Source organism: Empidonax traillii, unplaced genomic scaffold, assembly GCF_003031625.1.
Source record: "Empidonax traillii isolate 1590-97213 ecotype Southwest subspecies unplaced genomic scaffold, ASM303162v1 scaffold229:size1690559, whole genome shotgun sequence".
NCBI lineage: Eukaryota > Metazoa > Chordata > Aves > Passeriformes > Tyrannidae > Empidonax > Empidonax traillii.
In genome coordinates this window covers 298,671-319,308 of record NW_020955422.1, presented here as the reverse complement: position 1 = coordinate 319,308, position 20,638 = coordinate 298,671, and the positions used below count along the sequence as shown (strand labels likewise).

General features: G+C 40.0%; 1 protein-coding gene across 1 annotated transcript; it reads left to right on the top strand.

Annotated features, from left to right (window-relative positions):
* The first annotated feature begins 966 nt into the window (after window positions 1-966).
* On the top strand, window positions 967-19,341 carry IL20RA (interleukin 20 receptor subunit alpha). Its single transcript, XM_027888026.1, has 7 exons — window positions 967-1,058; window positions 11,713-11,842; window positions 13,214-13,392; window positions 14,036-14,211; window positions 15,247-15,391; window positions 15,998-16,137; window positions 18,184-19,341. The coding sequence occupies exons 2-7, from the start codon at window positions 11,769-11,771 to the stop codon at window positions 19,105-19,107; spliced, it is 1,638 nt and encodes a 545-aa protein (XP_027743827.1). The 5' UTR covers window positions 967-1,058; window positions 11,713-11,768; the 3' UTR covers window positions 19,108-19,341.
* Window positions 19,342-20,638: the final 1,297 nt, after the last annotated feature.

Here is a 20,638-nt window from a genome sequence, read left to right as displayed (position 1 = left end):
AGTCGTATCAGCAATCGATACCTGACTCTTGCTTGTGTGGTATTTCATTTATGAAGAAAGGCCTAAGGGAAATGGCAGGAAAGTACATGGTGATGAAAGGACTGAGAAACCAAAAAGTGGCTGAAGGGTGCTAGGATGGAGGCGGTAAACTTGAAGGGACAAAAAGTGGGAAGACAGTGAATCAGGTCAGTTGGCAAGAAAGGATCTTGTCACAGCACCTTCACCTGCTAGAGCCTCTCCAAGTATTCAGTCTATAGGACCCCATGAGCACAGCATGCACCCTGTCCAATTCCCTCACTTCCTTCTGCTTTCGGTGTTGGTTGCACTGAGCAGCTTCACAGTGAGAGCTCTGTTCACTGCAAAAACATGTTATTTCTCACAGCCCAGAAATGCTGAGGTGGGAATGAACCTCTGCAGACCTCATACTCCAACCAGGGTCGGGTGGAACAGAGTGTTCAGCTCTGTCACCAGATGGATTTTCAGTATTTCCAAGGATGTAGACTCCATAGCCTCTTCCCATGTCCAAACACAGTATAAGATGCAAAGCCGTGGGGAAAATCGGATATTTGAACACACAATGATGTAGCACGTTGGCCTCCAGCTTTCTCTGGGAAAAAAAAAAAAAAAAAAAAAAGAAAAGAAAAGGTGCAACAATATCCCACCCACGTCTCAGGGTGGCTTCGAGGGAGAGTTACTCATCAGTGAAAGCACCGAGGAGTGCAGCAGAAGTCACCCCGCGGTTTAAGTGTCACGGAGGGAAGACGGGGCCGTGGCAACTCCGCGCAGCGCTCGCCCGGCATCGCAGCCCCCGCCCGGCATCGCAGCCCCCGCCCGGCACGGCACCGCCCGCCCGGCTCCTCCTCCCTATCTCTGCTGCCGTGCCCTGCCCGCCCGTCGGCTCCTTCCACCTGCGCGGCAGCGGCGCAGGGGAGCGGGTGGCGCCCGGTCCGGGAGATGTGCCCCGATGGTCCCGGGCCCGCCGTGCCGGGGGGCGGCCCGGCTGCAGCTCCTGCTCCTCCTGCTGCTGCTCCTGCCGCCGGCCCCCGCGGCGCGCACAGGTAGGTGCCGCTGCACATCCCGCTGCCCGCTTGTCGCCTTCACGGAGGGGATGCGCATCCCTCCCCGGGATGGGAGTGGGAACCGCGCCCCCGTGCCGAGCCGTGTTCCCTCAGCCCGCGGCCGGCCGGAGCCCGGGAGGCGGCGAGGCTGGAGCAGGGCTGGCGTGCCGCTGCCGTCCGTGTTAGGCAACCGTGCCTTTATTTGGTGTTCGTGTTTCTGGCCTCTGGCACTCAACTGGAAGCAAAGGACTGGGTATTTCTGTAATGTTGCTTCATCTTTTTCTTCTCTCCATAATTATGCTGGAATTAGAGAGCCCTGTGTTAATTTGCTGTCAGCTGTAAGTTGATAGCGAGCTCTTGAGATGGTCTGTGTTATATCCATTGAGATAATTCCCCAAATACCTTTGGTGTTTGTATCTTCCTTTCTGCTTGACAGGTGCCATTCCCAGCTGAGCAGTTGAGAGACAGATTAAAAAAACAGTCAGGATGGGGTTTTGGCAGAAATATTCGGTTCATGTGTTCCAGTTAACTCTTTTGACAAACTACTCCAATATGCATCAGTGATTTTGGGTGGCTTTCATAAGTACCAATGCCAGCTTCTTTTTAGGCAACGGACCACATAATTTTCATCTTATTTAAGTCCACTGATCATCAGTGCAAGTGTTGTGGAAAATCTGTACAACTGGTTACCCTTAAAAAACCTGTAAAATGTGATTACTACTGGTTTTAATTCCAAAGAAAGTTTAGAAAAATGTCAGGGGGGTTATGCTGCTTTTGTCTAATGGTTGTTCAAGGCAGAAGGGAACCTGTTTGCACACTCCTGAGGTTTTAGCTGGACATAATTTCAGGGGTTCATTGACAGTCAGCAATACCAGCAAGGAAGAGAGAGCTGTGCCTTTCACTGAAAGTTTAGGGCTTCCATTTTTATCTTTTTCAGCATGAGAGATTAAATGTTAGATTGATTCATCCTAGCAATATTTTGCTAATAATGGAAGAAAGTACATGAAGTGTTGAACTGTTATGGCAGTGCTCATGTGTTTTCTCCAAAGTGAAGTTATAGGTAGGAGTCCCTTTTGGGGTATTCTGTTCCAACAGAAGAAGCCTGGACTACCAGTTGTGAGCAGATGCAGTCCTGAAAATACTGCGGTTGTAGTATTGCAATCTGAGTGTTCGATCTTGTGCTGGAATAGAAGTAGATTATGCTGGGACCCAAGTGCCATATAAAGCAGTTTTACAGCAGAATCTTATAGACTCAGATTCTTACATTTTACAGGATTTGTGCTGTACCTGTCCCTTTGGGATCTCTTGTCGAGTTATTTTCTAAACTCTATAGCAGCAGCATTTCTTTTTATGTGACCTTAAAAGCTTCCCATTTCTAATGTTCACTGATGGCTGTGTGAGTTGCTTGGTCTGCACTGACACCCCTGATTTAATTTACCTATCTTTCATATTTCACTTTACTGTATTTTTAAAAATAAACAGACCTACATTTTGAGAAACAGCTTCAGGCCTCTCTTTAAGCAAATTTCAATGTGTTTTCTTTCACAGTTACTAGAGCACTGAAATGTACTAAACATCCCTTTTATCAAGATGTTGTTCTGGGAAATACAGAATAAAAAGCTAAAAGGGGTCATGGTATGGACTTTGCAGTAAAGCCATTGAGCTGGAGTTCAGGGACCACACTGATGTTAAAACCATCCAAAAGGCAGGCAATATTCCAGTGCTAATAATCCACTTCCTTTCCTTCTCATGTAAGACTTGAGAAGGCTTCCTGAGGTCAGCATACATGCTTTAAAAACTTGAAGTGTCTATGTGGATGTTGCTTCTGAATTAGAGAGGAGGGGTGAGACTGCTGTTTGTAATTCCTTCACCTGAAACACTGGGACAACTCAAGCAACTTGAGCAGCTTATTTTGATAGAAACAAAGCCTGAACAACCACTTTTATTCCTCCATGAATACACGGTCTTTGAGCAGCAGTCATAATTTGTGACTAACAGGAGTGAAATGCTTGGCTCCAAGGTGAGCTGTGGGGAGATGTTTTGATGTTGACCCAAGGTCATTTAAGGTACATTTTGGAACTGAGAAGAGTCTGGTCTGTTGTGTAGGCACAGCCAGTAACTAATAAAGTATTAAATGGTGTACTGAAGCATCATACTATTTCATATATGAGGCATGCAGTGTGCATGTAATAAATAAGCTAATTGCCCCATAGATATATTCTGGGATGTCTGTGTGGAGTTAATAGATTGCACTTCAAGTGGTGGTTGTACATTACCCAAATGCAGTAAGAACTCACAGACAACTGTCTTCTTGTTTACCAGAGAAGTCATTAAGCTTCAGTACTGAGTGGAAGTTAATAGGAGGGTTGAGCTTTGTGTTTTACATACTTCCTTGCTCTCTGACAGTGTGAAGGAAAGAAGAATAAGTGTAAAATAGAAAAAGTGTAAAAAAAAAAGAATACTGGCATAAGGAGAACTGCAGTATAAGAAGGAGTGTAATGTTCATATAGTCAAAAGGCTCATCCTTATCTTCTCATCTCCAGCTTCCAATCTCATGCCAGGCTGTTTTGGACAAGACTGTGATCTTTGCCCTAGTGCTGGGCCTTTGCTTATGATTTCCTCCACTTGGCACATTCTCATTGACTGTTAATTAGAAATGGAAATGATTAGAGGAGGCAATTGATTCTATAGAGAAACTTCCAGCATTGCTGGGATTTGTGATTAAAGTCCAAAAGTTAGATGTGCACTGCAGTTCTCTACACAAACACTCAGATTCACTATTGTAGCTGATAACCATGCCCTTCTGCGGCTGTTGTTGTCTAGTGGCCTTTATAGTCTTAATTCCAAGAGAAGCAAATGGTTAGGATTACTCAGGTTGTTTGTGTGGTTCCTGTTTATGTTTGGTTTTGTAGTTGTGGCTTGTACAGATTGATTTCTGCTGATTGATTTCTCTCCAAGAAGTGGTGTTCATTATCTACAACTACAAGATTAAGAGAGAAAAGCCACCCTTTATGAGCTAAACAAGAGCTTCCATATTTTAAAAAGCTTACTTTTATAAGAGCCTGAATTCTGGAAGCTCTAAATAAAAACGAGATTTTACTGGAGAGCTGTGTTTAAATGACATACAGCACTGTTTGTGCTTTGTACTTGGTGTGCCAGCAACGTGCAGGGTTTTATCCACTGTTCACCCTATTTTGAAAACAGTACAGTAAAACTAGTAAATCAGAAAAAAAAAAAAAAAGGAAATAATTTGTAGGACTGGGGGTATGGAATAGTTTATAATTGAAGATATTAAATTAATTATATTTCTTTGTCATGGAAAATAGATGAGTTTTCTTATTTATCTGGCTACTGCAAGAGTATTTTAAGCTCAGTGAATGAACGGGAGGAAGACTGAAGTCTCTTCTTACCTTCTTTATATCCCAGCACCTTTAGTTAAATCTCACCTGATAGATTAGTTATTTTTCAGCCTTCCATTTTCCACTTCATCTTCTGTAATGGGAAAAAGGAAGGTGTCCAAACAGAAGACAAAGAAGAAGAATATTGCTTCAGGTGGTGAAAGGATCTGACATGCTGTTACCAAGATTTATGTATTTGAACTTAATCACACTCCATGCATAAGAGCACACGAGTGGGTGTTATAGCTCTTAAGTGAAAGGGGTTAATCCATTTCCTTCTGCTTTCTTAAAGGTTGGAGGGAGCAATTGAGGTAATATTTATTATTGCGTCTGGTTTGCAAAAGACTTCGCTTCTCACGGCTTTCCTTGTGTTCTCTGAAAGTACATCAATATTCTGCTCTTAGGTATAGTAATAGTATACAGGATGTGGCTCAGAGGCATTGAAACCTGACTGTGCCCTGAGAAGGCTCAAGCACGTGCAATTGCTGACAGAGCTTTTCACCACTGTAAAAAGGTAGCAGACAGGCACAGAAGTAGACCTGTTCAGCTTTCCAAGTTTAAATCAACCTAAATTACTTGAAAGGTAGCTTCTCTGCTATCCCAGGTGATGATCATGCTTCTCCTGATATCATCAAAGTGTGTTGACTGCTCCCTTGAACCTCAGTGACAGCTTCCTGGGAGTGTTGGTCTTTCCTCTTAGATCTCGGATGCATCTTCTGAGGATTGCCTTTCCCTCAGATATGAAGGCAAGTGCTCATTCTCCACTGACATTACACTCAGTCTCCTGTCCAATGGAAAAATGTGGATTCAGAATCATGGATTTCGCTAACTGAAATAGTCTTGACACCAAGAAGAGCAAAGTACCCTCTCTAGCCATCAGTAGGTCATATTCAGGAGCAACACTGATTAGGCAATAAATATGATGCTATTAGTTCCAACTGGACTGTTGTTGCCTAATGGTTATTAGTCAGCACTGAATCATGAAATCCAAACCTAATTTTTCCTCAGTTTATATGTAAAAAAAATAGATCTTTTACGTATGGACGGATTAGAGGTGTATGAGGATTGGGCTGATAACTGTCACAGAGCATAATTTTTACAATATTTCAAACAGAAAGGTTAACTGTAAGTCTTGGACATTTTGAAAAACAAACATAAGATGATAGAGGTATTCTAATTAGGGTTTCATTTTTTTATTTGTTGGGTTGTGGTTGATCTAAGCAGTAACAAATTGGTAATGCTAATCATATTCTAGAGAGAAAAGGAAATCCTCAACGTTAAATGCTGGACAGTCAGGCTATTTTTAGCATTTTGTATAACTTCAAAATATCTGTTCTAAAACACAGCTATCATGTCATAGCATTATGTCACCACTGGGCTTTTAAAATAATTAATTTTTGACAAAAAAATGTTTTTGCATTCCAGACTTAACAAAACCTCATTCAATTAAAAAAAAAAAAAAAAAAACAAACCAAAAACAACAAACACAAACACCAAACAACACAACAAAAATGAAACCATGAAGCCCAAAACACCTCCAACAGATTACAACTCTAAAAGCCTAGAAGGCATTGTGACTAATTTTAGACAAGAACACCTTGAATTTCACTCACCTTGTTTGCTTGTTTCAGGCAGTAGTGGCCACGCAAAATTAACGGAAAACATACCCATGACAACTTCTGCCTGCTGCAGTGTGTCAAGGAAAGTGTTTGTAGCAGGGCATGACTATGTAGTGTGAGCTTTACTCTTGCACTTGCAAACCTTCAACACAGTGGGAAGAAAATTCAGTTTATTTTTTTTCTGTCATACGAGTTAGTAAAAAGGAAGGGATGTTAGCTGCCATGGCCCTCTTCAGCTGTCTCTCATTGAGCCTTCAATGGACTGGGAACATTTTCTCCTCGTCTCTGGAGTTGGGTATTTCTGGACTAGGTCCACAATGTTCTTTGACCAATATTTTTTGCAGAGGCATTTCTATAAATTAGGAAGAGGTTTGGATAAATAAAGGCAAGGCTTCATATGAAGGAGGAGAGCATGTCAGGGCAAGCCACAGCTTCAGTCCCACTTTTGCATCTCCCATTCTTCAGGCTGTATTTCCACTTGCAGTCTTTCACCAAATGACCTCCTGAGGTTCACCTGTTTCCAATGGCAGTCTGCCTCTTTCTTGAAAAACAACCCCCACATGCCCAGTCTCATCCTTCCCCCACCCACCCCTACCTTTTTTCTCATGCTTTTCCATCTGTTCCACCACCTGCTTTTCATGTAGTCTTTCTTCTCCTTGTGCCCCTTCTGAACAGGCTGTGACAGGAGCGACGGGCTCCTGTTCTGGGAGGGCAAGAGTGTGCTTTGTGGTTAGCTCTTGAGTAGTGTTACGACTCAAACAGGAAATCACGTCCGTCCTCCTCCCCACATTCCCACCAGTGCTGCTTAAGTCAAAGGGTTTCGCTAGCCTGACTTCATACCAGGCAACACCAGAGCTCCAGCAACCCACCCGGAGAAAGGCCGTTGAGCTGTAATGGCTCTACACGCCTCTCCTCCTCTTTCTTACCCTTACAGCAGATACCCAGACTGCTGAACCTGAGTCAAAAAGAATCAGCACAGAGAAAAGCTATCAAGCTCACTTGATTTTTAAAAAGTTAACTCAATTATTTACATTGTTGCTAAGATTATAAGTAATACGTTTGCTAAAATGTATTCCTGGCTTTGCTGGGTTTTCCTTCTTCTATGTAATTTACATTCTCCAATTTTGGCTCAGTGCCCCTGTTTACTACATGTTATACTCCCCCGCATTCCTTCATGGCCAGCACTGACTTGCTTGAGGCTGGAGATGAGCCAAAAAAGACAACCCCAACCGTCTGCTCACAAGTGCCACTGAACATGATGCTAAATGGACACTTGCATTGAGTATGACCATTTTTATTTTTATGTCATGCTTAGGCATGTGTTTGAGGGACTGTTTTTCACTGAGAACAACATAACCATCAAAACAGATGAGCTGGAGAAAGAAAAAAGCAAAAATGCCTTGAAAAACAAAGAGCAACATCATAGAAGAAGCAAGCAAAATGTCGTAGGAGCTTGGTGGAAGTCACACAAAGCTGAAAAGAAAGACTAAAGAAAAAGCAGTGGTTTACAGCATTCATTGCCAGAAGCAGTGTATCCTAGATTGCTCCTAATTTGCTAGATGCTTCACTGGTGGGTCTAAGCTACCAGTGGGAAAAGGTAAATCAGGGATTCAGCCAGTCTGAGACGTTGTCCTCTCTGAGATGTGTAAGTGTGGGTTTGATCCATGACCTTGAAGTGGCTGTAGATGATGAGGCACGGGGTGTGCTTGCAACACTACTCACAAATTTGGTGCCCAGCACAAAGGTGCTTCCATCAGAGGTGCTCCTTTCTTAAGGGAAAATACAACAGTAATTGAAGTAATTGACGACAAAGCCTGTTGTTGTCAGAAAAGTGGTTCCCCTTTCGAATTCTGGTACAACTGTAGGGGAGGAGACCTTATGTTTTAGTGCTGTGACTAGAGGGAAAACCTGTTGCAGTAAGGCTTGCCTTTCTGTTTTAATGCTCTCCACATTTCTCACTGTCTTAAATTATATCTTACAGTTGTCTAGAGAGTCCCGTGACCTTCTTTGTTGCTATGTTTTACTGGATGATTTGGTGTTAGCACCTTTGTGCTTTGCCATTGTAAAGTACAGCAGATGATCACTGCTTGAGCAAGGTACAGTCAACAACGGCACTCACACAGAAGGCACTTTGATGCCAATAGGTCAACTTTCAGTGGATCTTCTGCCTTCTCACCACCCAGGAACTTTAGCCAGTGTACAGAAAAAATAGCTATGCTTTTATGTATTTGTGTATTTTTATGCTTTGCAGCTGCTGGGTTACCCAATTCAAGTGCAAAGCTAATGAATCTGGTTGGAGCAAGAGGACATGGGTAGTTGCAATTGTATTTGTTCTGTGGCGCTGACATTAAACACAGCTGTTTGTCACTGAGACAGGCAGCAGGGCCTCCCAGCAGGTAAAAAGCAGGTGCACTGAATGGATAATGGTTGTAACATGGAAACTGTGTGCGTTTATACTTGTGTTTGTATAAATCACAGAATCTTCCAAGTTGGAAGGGACCCAGAAGGATCATTGAGTATGCACGTGTATCGATAGATAGATGCAACTGTAACCAAAACTGAGCTTTGAAGAGTACTGACTTGAGAAAGGCATATACCTGTCAGGGGGCTTGTGTGACTAAAGCGGACCAGGTTTTGAAACCCAGCAGGCGCTTTCATAAAGTGAAGATGAAGCACCTGCCATGCAGTCTTTTACTCATGTGAATAGTCTCGCTGACGTCAATGGGGTTTTTCACTCATGTGTAAAGGTGTTTCCAGGCTAAGTCATGTCTGCTTTGGAGAGTCTTACAACAGCTTATTCTAAGATCAGGAGTTGCCTGTTAGTTGTGGTGATTAAGTTTGCGAGCCCATATTATTACTTTATTTCCAGTCCAGGTGTCAGTCGTGAAGACGTAAGGAAAGATATTACTCAAGGTTTGATTTACAGCCTTTCCAAAGACAGTAATAAGAATTCCAGTTTTTACCACGCAATAAATAAATAAAGTGGCCCTTTTATATCGGAAAGTGATGACAGCCATTGCAGGCTACCGATGAGGCAGACTAAACCTAGCAAAGCAACATGTATGACTGATTTCTGCTCTTAGACCAGCACCAACTGAAAATACCCTTAGTGATACCCATGCCATTAATCCCAATTAATGGAAATAAAATCAGAATATAACTGGATATATTGTTTTTAAAGACAAGATGCTGAAATTAGTATGTTTAAAGAAAAGATGCTGAAATAAGCAGCTGATGCACATACTTGAGTCCTCTCCTGACTGATAACCATGGAGCATACAAGCTCTATGTACAATCTATTTTCTACACGTCCCCTGATTTTATCAATCATCAAATAGACATGATGGAGTTCATTCTTACCTCTTCCTGGAGGAATAGGGAGCGTGGTAGTTTTATTCTTGTGTTAAATATTCAGAACTGAGGCATAACTAACTTGCATGATTTGTTGTAGGGGCAAACAGAAGCCTTTAGTGAAGGGACAAGATGAGAAACAGAAACCAAATTCTGCTTTTGCAGCTCACGGAAAGTTAACAGTCTCTGTCCCTCTGCCTTCCAAATCTCACTGAGCTGGGGGTAGGTGGGAGCACACCAGCAATGTTGTAATGCTTTAGATCTTGTAAAGATAGAGTCTGCGGCTTCTGTGTACTGAGATTGGCTCCTCTGCTGCAGTCAGTGTTTCTGTTTTGAAACTTCATTTACCACAGCAGAAACCACAGCGGGAGGAGAGGAAAAAAAAAAAAAGAGTCAAAGTGCTACCTTTACGTGTTACTAGTTTAAAAATATTTTTAATGTAACAGACAAATGCCACTTTAAAATGTTCTTGAAGAATATAAATGCTTTTTATATAAGGGTGGACAAATGTGGATAGGTACAGGTGAACAGAAAGTCTTCAGAGAACCAATTGAAGCAGTTTCCCTTGTCTATGATGAGCTGGCTGCTTCCAGTCAGTTCAGTTTGGTGACTGTGGATTAGCCTGACAAGTAGTACACATTTTAAAAATTTTAAAGAGTGTCCTGAAACTTTTTTTATTGCATTATAACTGAGCCTATAGTTTGAGCTCTTAGAAGCTGACTGTCATAGGACATTTCTGTGTCAAAGTGTCAAAGAAATAGGACTTTCTACATACTTTTTGTAAATAAATAAGCTTGCCCTAAGGACTGTACCTGACAAAACTTCTTCTGACTAGAGAAAATGAAAGCCACTGAACACTATGGAAGTGCTAGAGATAAAAGAGAGCAACATTAGAAATACCATACATAAACAGTTTTGTGATCTGAAAATATAGATGCAGGCATATACCTGCAAGGTATACAACAAGGAGGTTGTTTTGAACAGTAGCAGCTAGAGGCTTGGAGAACTCAGAGTCTGCACTGAGACAGTTTAAAGTAATTGGTCTCTACAGAACTGCAAGGTAATTGTTTTAATAAATGTACTGAAGAGAAAAGCTTTTACTTTTGGCTCAAAGACAGCTATGTCTACAAGTTAATCAGGCAAATGGTGCTGACTTTTGTTTACAAAAGCAACTACATGTTACATATACAGGAGGATGAACACTATTACTCTAGTAACAGTGAACTATGCTACAAGAAAGCCTTAAGGTCCACTTACAGAAGTAAGAGGTCAAGAACTATTTGTTCAGACAGGTTCCTACTCTTTGTTGATACATTTTATTTCCCTCTTTCTTTTCCTCTTTTTGTTATCTTAAGAACTAGAATTGCATCCCCGGAGGAAGGGGTTAAAGGGTTTTTAAAACTCCTGAAAAACTACAGTCACTTCTTTTCTTTGCTGTGCTCTTATGGCTACTTGCAATGGCAAGCTCCTTTCCAGCAGTGCCAACTTCAGAGCTGCTCCCGTGGGCACTTCACTGGATGTGCTGGGGCTTTAGACACAACTTTGAACTTGGGATTCCTCCCATGGGCCCACAGGCTCCGTTTTGCAAGCAATTTAGCAATGTGAGCATCTCCATTGCATTTATTAGATTAGGAATGGGAATTAGAAAGATGTGAAACTGAGTTGTTAAGAGACCCAGACTTGCTTGTTTGTTAATTTCAAAAGCTGGTGCAACAAACAGCAATTTAGATGAGTGACCTAAAATAGATGTTTGTATTTGACTTTCTGGAGAATCAGCAGGGATGGTCAAATGACCCTGGGGCTTTTGTGATAATCCAGTCTGATTCTCTAATGCAAAGTCATACTTCAGTTTGTAAAGCTGTATCTGCAGTGCACTGCATGTGCCTTTTTTAAAAATACCTGGTTTGACCTTTAAAAATCCTCTCAGCTACAAGAAGATTCTAATGAAGTATTAAGGATATTTTTACAATTTTCAGTGTTAAAGTGTTCTGATATTCAAATGCATTTGCAATTTTGAAAACGTGTGTCTCTTCTAGGCCAAGTTTTTCTAGCTTTAGCTTTCAGTCCCTGTATATTTCCATGCCAGTGGGCATAGAAATGGGAAAGAAATTTTTGCTGGCAAAAAAATACAATTATACAGATGGAATTTAGGACTGCACTGGCTAGGGACACTTCTAACTTTGAACGTTAAAGGTAGAATTTTATGGCTTATTTAAATATAACTTGAAAGCATATGTATTTGCAGATTCTTAGTGCATGTTGTTCCTTTCTCATTTTACTTCTCAGGAGAGTTGTATTGTTCTTTGCTCAACCCTAGGAATGTCCGTTTTGAATCTATAAACATGAAGAATGTCCTTCACTGGTCAGCACCAGAAGGCACAGGCAATGGAGTGCTCTACAGGGTGAAGTATTCAGTGTAAGTTGGCTTGTTTATTTTATCTCTCACTGACTTTTATTTTAGCATTTTAAATAATGAATTTTAAACCACTATGCAAGATAGGGCTGATATAAAGAAAGAACTAAAATGTGTGCTAGACTCAAGCAGTGTGGGTTTTATTTTTTTCCTTCTGCAACTATTTACTTACATCCAGTTAAAAAATGTGTAAGGAGACATTCTTCCTATGAAATAAGTGTAGGATGCAACATTCTAATACTACAGAAGCTTTCAGAGGCATTCCTGGAAAAGTGAGACAGAGGGATGAAGAAGGGTTGTGCTGTGGATTGGCATCTGTCCATATGAATCTTCTGTACACATTTAAATGGAAATGGACTACAACCTCTTTTGCTAAAATCTTGCCCTCTCTGGTAACAGGAGTGACACCGTCCACCACCTGGATAGGGGGAGAGTGCTCAGCAATTATGGAATGAATGATAATTGTGTAGGAAGTAAAATGTTCAGAGAGTGCTGGCTACACTGACTCTGCAGGGCCAGCTGGTCCACAGAAAAGTCTGTAGCCATAGGTGTGGCTGAATACAAAAATATGCACATGTGCCTCTACCTACCTAGGGGAGGTGTGATAGGTGGAAAACTATGGTGAATGATCCAATCCTGCAATCATGCAGAAGCTGCCACATGCCCTTACTAATTAGCAGCCAAAGAGGAATTCTCAATACTGTGAATTTGAGGAGCAGGAGCTTCTGAGCAAATCCAAACAGGAATTTTCCAAGGAAATCTTGATTTGTTCTACTAGTGTATAAGAGCTGTTCAGTACCAAGGCGTTGCTGGTAGCAGATTTATGCTACTTTTTCAGCTAGAACGATTTTGAAGTTCATTGTATTGCAATGGAGTCTTTCTTTTAAACTAGAAAAAGAAGCCACAGCCAGGAATGAGTAGTCTCCTCTCACTCATCTTGGAAACCTGAGCATCATCTCTGTCCGTACATGAGGATGAGTGACTGACCATTCTGGGAGAACTCATTGTCTCTAGTTATCCTGATTCTGATATTGTGTGTCTAGAGTTTAAACTACAGCAATGGTGATTGAAGTTGAGAGATCTCTGGTCTATGCAAGCAAAACTTGACTTAGATTGCTATCAGTAACATCCCAGTTAGTTCCAACTGGCCACTTCTGGATAGGGACTACCCTTCATTTATTTTTCATTAAAAACTTGCAGAAGTCTTGTGCTTCATCTCTGCTGAAGTTGGGAATTCCTTGAAGTTGCAGATTTCTGCTAAACAAGCAAGCTGTTTTATCAGCCATAATACAGCACAGAAAATTATTTTATCAGTTGACTAATATAATGGCAATAGCTTTTGTACAGCTCCTTTCTCTTTCTTTTTCAATATAGGTACGGTGTTGGCAAATGGATTAGAAAGCTAGACTGCAGGAATATAAACAGAACATGGTGTGACCTCTCCAGTGAGACCTCTGACTACGAAGAACAATACTACGCAAGTGTTAAAGCCTTCCTAAATGGGATGTTCTCTGACTGGGTGGAGACAACACGATTCAACCCTCTTACAGACAGTAAGGAAAGCTAAGCACACAACCAGATGTTCAGTGGCCTTGACTAATATTGTGCGCTCAGACTACATGTGCCTTTATAGCACATGATATTTTAATTTTAACATGAAGTTACTTCTTTTGTAGTTGTTTCACATTCATGCTTTTGGTAGAAGTAATTGGAATAATCAAATTGGAATTTGGATTTATGGGTTATATATAGTCCTATATAGACTGAATACTCTGTCACGTTATGGCAAAGGCAAATAAAAGCCTTGGAACATCCAGAGTATAAAGAACTCTCATTTTGAAAATGTTTTATTAAGCCAAGCAGTGATCGTACTCTAGAGCCCAGTATTTCTTATCTGTGCCAGATAATCTGAGAACATGATGGTAATTTAGCTTGTTTTAGCAAATTGAGTTTCAAGGTTATTTATCCTGTGAAGTCCCAGGAGTTCCTAGGCAAAATTCCAAGTCAATGTTCACCTTCTCCCTGTAAAGATCCTGTTTAGTCACCAGATCAAATCATTTTCTACTGATTTAAATAAATTGTTTAAAGCCCTACTTAGACTCCCCCAAACACTGCAAAAAATTATCGCCTTTAAAAAACAGGTCAGTGTGCCTCTGCTGAATTTGACTGCTTTTTTGTCCATGTTCATTTTTCCAGCTAAAATTGATCCACCCATGGTAAGTGTATCTTCTACTGACAAATCTATTTCAATCATTCTGACTGTTCCTGAGAAGTGGAAAAGAAGTCCTGAGGAAGAATCCATATCCCTGCTTCAAGTGTATCCTGGCCTGCAATATAACGTGTCTGTCCTTAACAAAAAAACAAAGAAGCGGGTAAGCTTTGACAAGGTTCTAGAAATGCTCAAATTAAATGTATGCTTTGTGCTTCTTGAAATGCACTTTGTCTGTAACAGCAAGGATTGAAATATGACTCATAGCCTTATAGGAATTATAAGATTGTAAGACACTCCACAGCCACTCAGTCTACTGGCAGTACTCAAAATACATCATGACAAAGCACATCCTCTGTCACCACATATGAAAACTTCATTTGCTTATGGAGGTTTACATTTCATTAGCAAGTAATGGTTCCCAGCATAAACACAGTAGATGAGGAAGAGTTCAGTGATCAACTACAAAAACATTCATCTGTTCCCATCCTTCAGGCAAAACCTATGTATGGCAAATCTCTGAATTTCCCGAAAAGACAGAAATTTTACACCTTCTGTCAAAAGGGATATAAAAATACCAAGATTAGCAATTAGAGGTAGACAAAAATGGTTGAGTGTTTTGGTTGGTTTTGTTTGGTTGTGTTGGGATTTTTTGTTTGTTTGTTTGTTTGGGGGGGGTTGTTTGTTTTTGTTTGGTTTGGTTTGGTTTGGTGGTGTGTTTTTTTTTTTCATAAAGATGCAGGACATATAGCATATCTTTTTCTTTGGACTCCAAGGTCTAAGTAAGACCTGTTATGCTAAGGCTTCTATCTTTACCAGAATATCCCAGTTGAAGGATTTTGTGGTACTGTATCACATGCTTTTCATTGGTTTATGCAGCAGGACAGGGCTGGAGTGATGCTTTGGCTCTATTGCAACATCAGCATGAGAATGTGGGCTAGTAGTGGCACATAGTTCTGCTTCATATGAAGCATGAAATTTTTCAGTAGTGACAGAAGAATGTTTGATTGGAAGAGAAAATACTCAGAGAGGATGTGACCTTCTAAGTAACTTGAATGTTCATTGCATTTGGAAAAAAAGGATGCAGCTGGCAGCTCCCACTCTATCATTATCCTTACCAGAAAACGCGTGTGCGTGTGACCTTCCTGTAGCTGAGGAGTTAAAACAGGGCAAAAAATCTTCTTTTTATGTTTTCCAGTGGTTCTTCTCCATCAGCAACCACACCCTGGTTGTGCCCTGGTTAGAACCCGAAACAGCATATTGTGTCAGCGCACAGATACATGTCACCACACCAATTTTGGACAGTGGCTTTTCCAAAGAATACTGCATTGCTACTTTGAAAGGTATGTGCAAGCTGGCAAATTACAAAAAACAAAACAAAACAAAAACAAAACAAAACACAAAAAAAACCCCACAAACAAAAAAAAGAGGTGAGTTAGAAAAAAACATAGTGATTGAATTTGTGAATTTTTTATGTATCCATTTTGAGAGTGAAAATTAGCATGGTTTCTCCCTTCTCCGTGCATTTGTAACAATGAAAAAATCTTTGCCTTTAAAAAAAGCATAGCTGGGAACTATTGACAGGAAGGTACATCAGTACTTCTGAAGAAGAGTAGCTGCATTTTTTGAGTCTTAGTGTGCAGAGAATGTTTTTTTTTCTCTCCTCGAATGAGTTTGGGAAAGGCAGAGTTGGGTCAGTCTGAAGTTAGCAACAGGAGAGCCTAAGGGAGAGGTTGTTACTTCATTTCAGAATTTAATTTATGATTTAGACAATAATAAAAATTGTAGCTCAAATGTATTTTATTTATTTATCTATTTCCTGCAAGTTCCTTGTTTATCTAGCACATTTGCATTCTGTATCCAAAAAGCAATATGGTAAACGCACATGTTACTATCTGAATGCATTAAAAAGTTGTTTGTTACAATGAAAACTTTTCTTTTGTTAACAGATAAAACAAAAGCTGAGACTATAAGAATCATATTTGGATATGTTCTGCCTACCATCCTAGCTGTCTTTTTTATTTCAGTGACATGCTATTGTGTGCACAAGTATATTCATGTCCACAAACAAAAACATCCAACAAATTTGGTAAGTCTTTTCTCTTGCAGGAGGTCACTGCCAACCTTGGCAGTCACAGCACATCTGGGCATTTTCTGGGATTTTTGAGCAGGTTTGGAGGAAACCACAGCTAGCTCCAAATAAAAGCTCTAGTTGCCACTGGGATCAAGGAAAGAAAACTACATTGAGGGTTATTAAATGCAAGAAAAAGAGAATAATTACTCAAGTTAGCAACTTTGTCTAAAAAGATGACCAGATCTGAAAAGACAGCTAGAGGTAAGAAGGATCAGAACAGAGCTGTTGGTTTGGGAAGAGTTTGGAACCTTAAGGTCTGAGGTGCACTGAGGCAAGCTCTGTTAGGAAGTCAGAACTCAGTTAATGTATCTTAGATGAAGCACTGTAGAAATTTAGTTGGAAAAAAGTTATTAATTTGTTGAATTCAGAAACAGGAAGGGAAGACCATTAAGCAGTACAGAAACCTCGTGATGTTCTCTTGGACTATTGCTGGGTAATGCCAGATTTTACCACCTATTTGTGATTGTGAAGGACTAAACACACAAACCATACAGATAATTCAATCTGGATTTCAGTAATATTTTCAAATACCATACTATTTCCTAACACCCAAAAATGTATGAACAAACACATTCTGTTATTTAAACAGCCCAAAAACACTTTTGCAAAAAATGTTTGCAAATTTCTTAGTGCTGCAGAGTTTGTTAATTTTTAGAGAAAACACATGAAGTCTATGAAATGTTACTGGTTTCCAGCTCATGAGCTGAGCAGAGCTTTCTCACGGCTATCTTTAAACAAGTTGCTCAACCATAAGCATGCAATTACAGTAATGAATTGGATTAACATTTTGATGTTAATCCAATCTGCATGACATTGTGGGATGGGAGATACAAGAGAGTTAGTTTCAACATGCTGACCTGTCTGAAGAAATTTAGAGCAGCACAGAAGTGACAGGAGAAATCTTCACAGACAGACTGTGGATTCAGAATGGCTTAGAAGGAGTAGAGTGGTGTTGCAGCATGTTCAGACGTGCACAGAGACACCTCCTGCACTTGACAAGGCACTGGCTTTATTACAAAACCTGGGAACCACAGAGTAGTTTGGGTTGGTAGAGGCCTTCAAAGATACCTAGGTTCAACTACCCTACCTCCACCATTACAGTAAAAAATGAATATAAACATCATGTTTTAATGATGCTTTCCATCTTTCCCAGCCTACAGACCATTCCACATGAGCACCCTGTGTGATCAGGTGGAGGTGGAATAAGCAGTTTGTTTTGACCCAGCACTTCTGACCTGCAGAACCTTTCAGATTACCTGGTACATCGATTAGTGGTCTTAGTCTTCCATTCAAGCTTGAAAGCACTCAAATGCAGCTTCTGGGTTTTTTTCCTATTGCACTTCACTTTAGTGACTGCCCACACACTATTTATTCCTGTTAAAAATATTACTCATTTCGGAAAGATTCCTGTTTAGTAAAAGTAGATGATTTCTCACAGAGTCACAAAAGCAGCCTGTGGCAGATTGCACAATGTAGACTCCATACCCAGCGCTTCACCTTGATGCATAGCTTCCTCTCTGAAAGGAAACCTGGTATTATTTTATTCTCTGCAAGCTATACCTTAACATGTTACCTGACTCTGCCTGTGAAAACTGGTTTTGACTGCATTTTCTCTGCACTGGTTAAAAAGAGTAGAATAGATTCAGTAACCTTTGATCCAAGGACAACTCCGATATTTTCTCTAAAGTCACTTGAGTTTATGTTGGTGGAGACAAAACCAGTATTTGACAGAATTGTTCTAACCATTATTTTGACATGGGAAAGATGAGAAAAGGGGTATTAGAACCGATTATAATACAATTTTACTTTGGACAGAATAAAAAAAGGGGAGCATATTGACACTCATGAATATTTATATAATGAACCTTTTTCTTCTCTAAATTGAAATAACCTCCTAATAAAGTCTAACCTAGCCTTATATTTTAAAAACATCTGATGGTATAAGAAGCAGCAAGATGGTATTTTTATTACGCTTCACTCAAAATATTTCTTACTTTCTAGGTATGGCAGTACACTGACAAATGCAAGGAAAGGGTTTTCATACCAAGCGAAAAAATAGTGCTTAATCTTATCACTGTTAATGGGGATGACTGTAAGGAATCCAGTCATCTATCAGAAAGAAAAAGTCCCCACTACTACACTGTTTACAACGGCAGTGAAGGGAAGGATTTTCCTTCTAAGGAAGTGCCGGAAACAAAACACTTGCTTGATATTTCACATGAGGAGATTTCACACGATGAGATTTCACACAAAGAAGATATTTTAGTGGAAAGGGGCCAAACTGGAAACTGGACATCTTACGGCCAGTCTGGAACACGGAACACTTTGGGAAAGAAAAATGAAGGGGTCGTAGAGTATGAACATGACGTAAGGGCTGAAGAGTTTTGTCCTCTGAAAATAGAAGAGAAGTTTTCTGCCCCCAGGGGACAGATCTGTGAGCTACAGATCACTTGGGGAGACTTGGTTGATATGGAAATAGGACAGCCATATTCTCCTAAACTAGAGGTGAGTGTAGCCGATCTTTGTTTGGGACAGAAGACAGAGAAACTTGAGTTGAAGATGGTTGATGTAGCAGATGAATTGCCATGTGAGACCCATATCAGCTTTGTCCTGGATACTGAAAAATCTGGGCAGACATCATATCGTCAGCTGGAAAAAATCACACAGGGCCTCACAGATAAAGAAGGTGAACAGACCATATTGGTTGATTGGGATCCTGACAATGGAAGACTGTATATTCCTACTTTGCCCCGTGCTGAAAATCAGGAGTGTGAAGGAGTATTCAAGTATGATGATCCTGACAAAGAGGGAATTTTGTGCAGACTGTATAAGAAAGAGGTATCTGGTGAATCATCAGAGGACCAGGGAATGTATCTCTTGCAGTTCAAGGAACAATGGGGACTTCATGTAGAAATGGAAGACTGAAAAGTAACTTTCTTAAATATTCAAAAATGCAAAATCCTGTTTACTTTGCTAGAGAGAGTGATGGACTCAGGGGAGCAGACACATCATAATGTACTGAAGTTTTTGGACCCATCAGAGTTGAAAAATTTATTCATTCTCTGTTATTGATAACAGTTTCCAGATGTGATATAAATTATTTTGATTTCCATCATAAACCTCTTGTGTAAAATATGATTTTGAGATTATATTGTTTTTTTAAATAAAATAATAAAAATTAATAAAATACATTAAAATATAAATAATAAAAATAAATATTTTTACAGATGATGTTTTCACATCATAATTCCTGCCAAAAAAAATTATCAACTTTTGAAAATAGTTACTTTTAGGAAATAAAAACCAGCAATATGACATTTTTCTGAGCTATTTCATGTATCTTGACACAATGCAGTCATTTCTAGGTATCACACCTGCTACTTGTAGTGGTTTGAGCTGACTTTTGTGCAAGTCAAGGGTATTCCGGTATACATTTTGTTTCTGCTTCATAAATATTCTTCTACTTAACAAAGTTCTTACTTATTTCTCTTGAAAGACTTGTCTGGGGTGCGAGGTCCTTTCCATAATGTGCCGTGCTGATAAGCAGCCAGAAATGATCCTTTTAGCAGGTGTGCCTACAGGCTCAACATACATAAGGCAGAAGAGAGGAAGCATTGGTTGAGTTTTGAACTGGGACAAAACACAGTACAAAGGATCTCAGTGAAACTCTTAGAATCTCGCTGCACCAACCGTGTCTCATGCAGCCTTAGGCACGCGCAGCAGAGCATCTGCGTGAATCCAATGCCTGTTACTTTTTAATGTAATTTTTTTTTTTTTGGTACACCAAAAAAGCCTCACAGTAATAATTTTTTTGCTTGGAAGAGGATAAGCAAAAAAAGGAGAAAAAAATTTCCTGTGCTCTTTAAAATTTGTACCCTCCAAACTGGGTACGTGGTTGGGTCTATTTTAAAAGACCTTCATCTATATCTTTTCTCTCAGCAAATGTTTTTGTTGCATGACCTTGGCATTTTACTTTTCAGCAACAAGTAAGTAGTATACTTCCTCTTGTACTTGAAAAGGCATCATCTTCCTAGTTAGCATTACTAGTGATTAGGGCACAAGATACTGAGATTCTTGTGATCATTTTCATGATAAATTTATTCTTAGCAATAGTGGTTAATTTTTGGACCAAAATATGTGTAATAAAAGTTAGCAGCACTTTTGGCATTGCTTCCTTTTGATCAGAATTTGCATTAAATTCAGAACTGATACCAGATTATGCAAACAGTCCTTCTTCATTTTTATAGGATACACTTTCAAAATGTTAGGATGATCACAGAAAAAAAAACAAACAACAAAAAACCAAAATAAACCAAAAAACCAACCAACCAACCAAAAAAACAAACCAAACAATCCATCTGGTGGAAAACATGTTAATGAAGGTAAGAACTTTCTCTTATATGCAAAATAATTTTTTGGGTCAGCTAGTTAAGTTCTGGAATTGATGAGGCTGAAA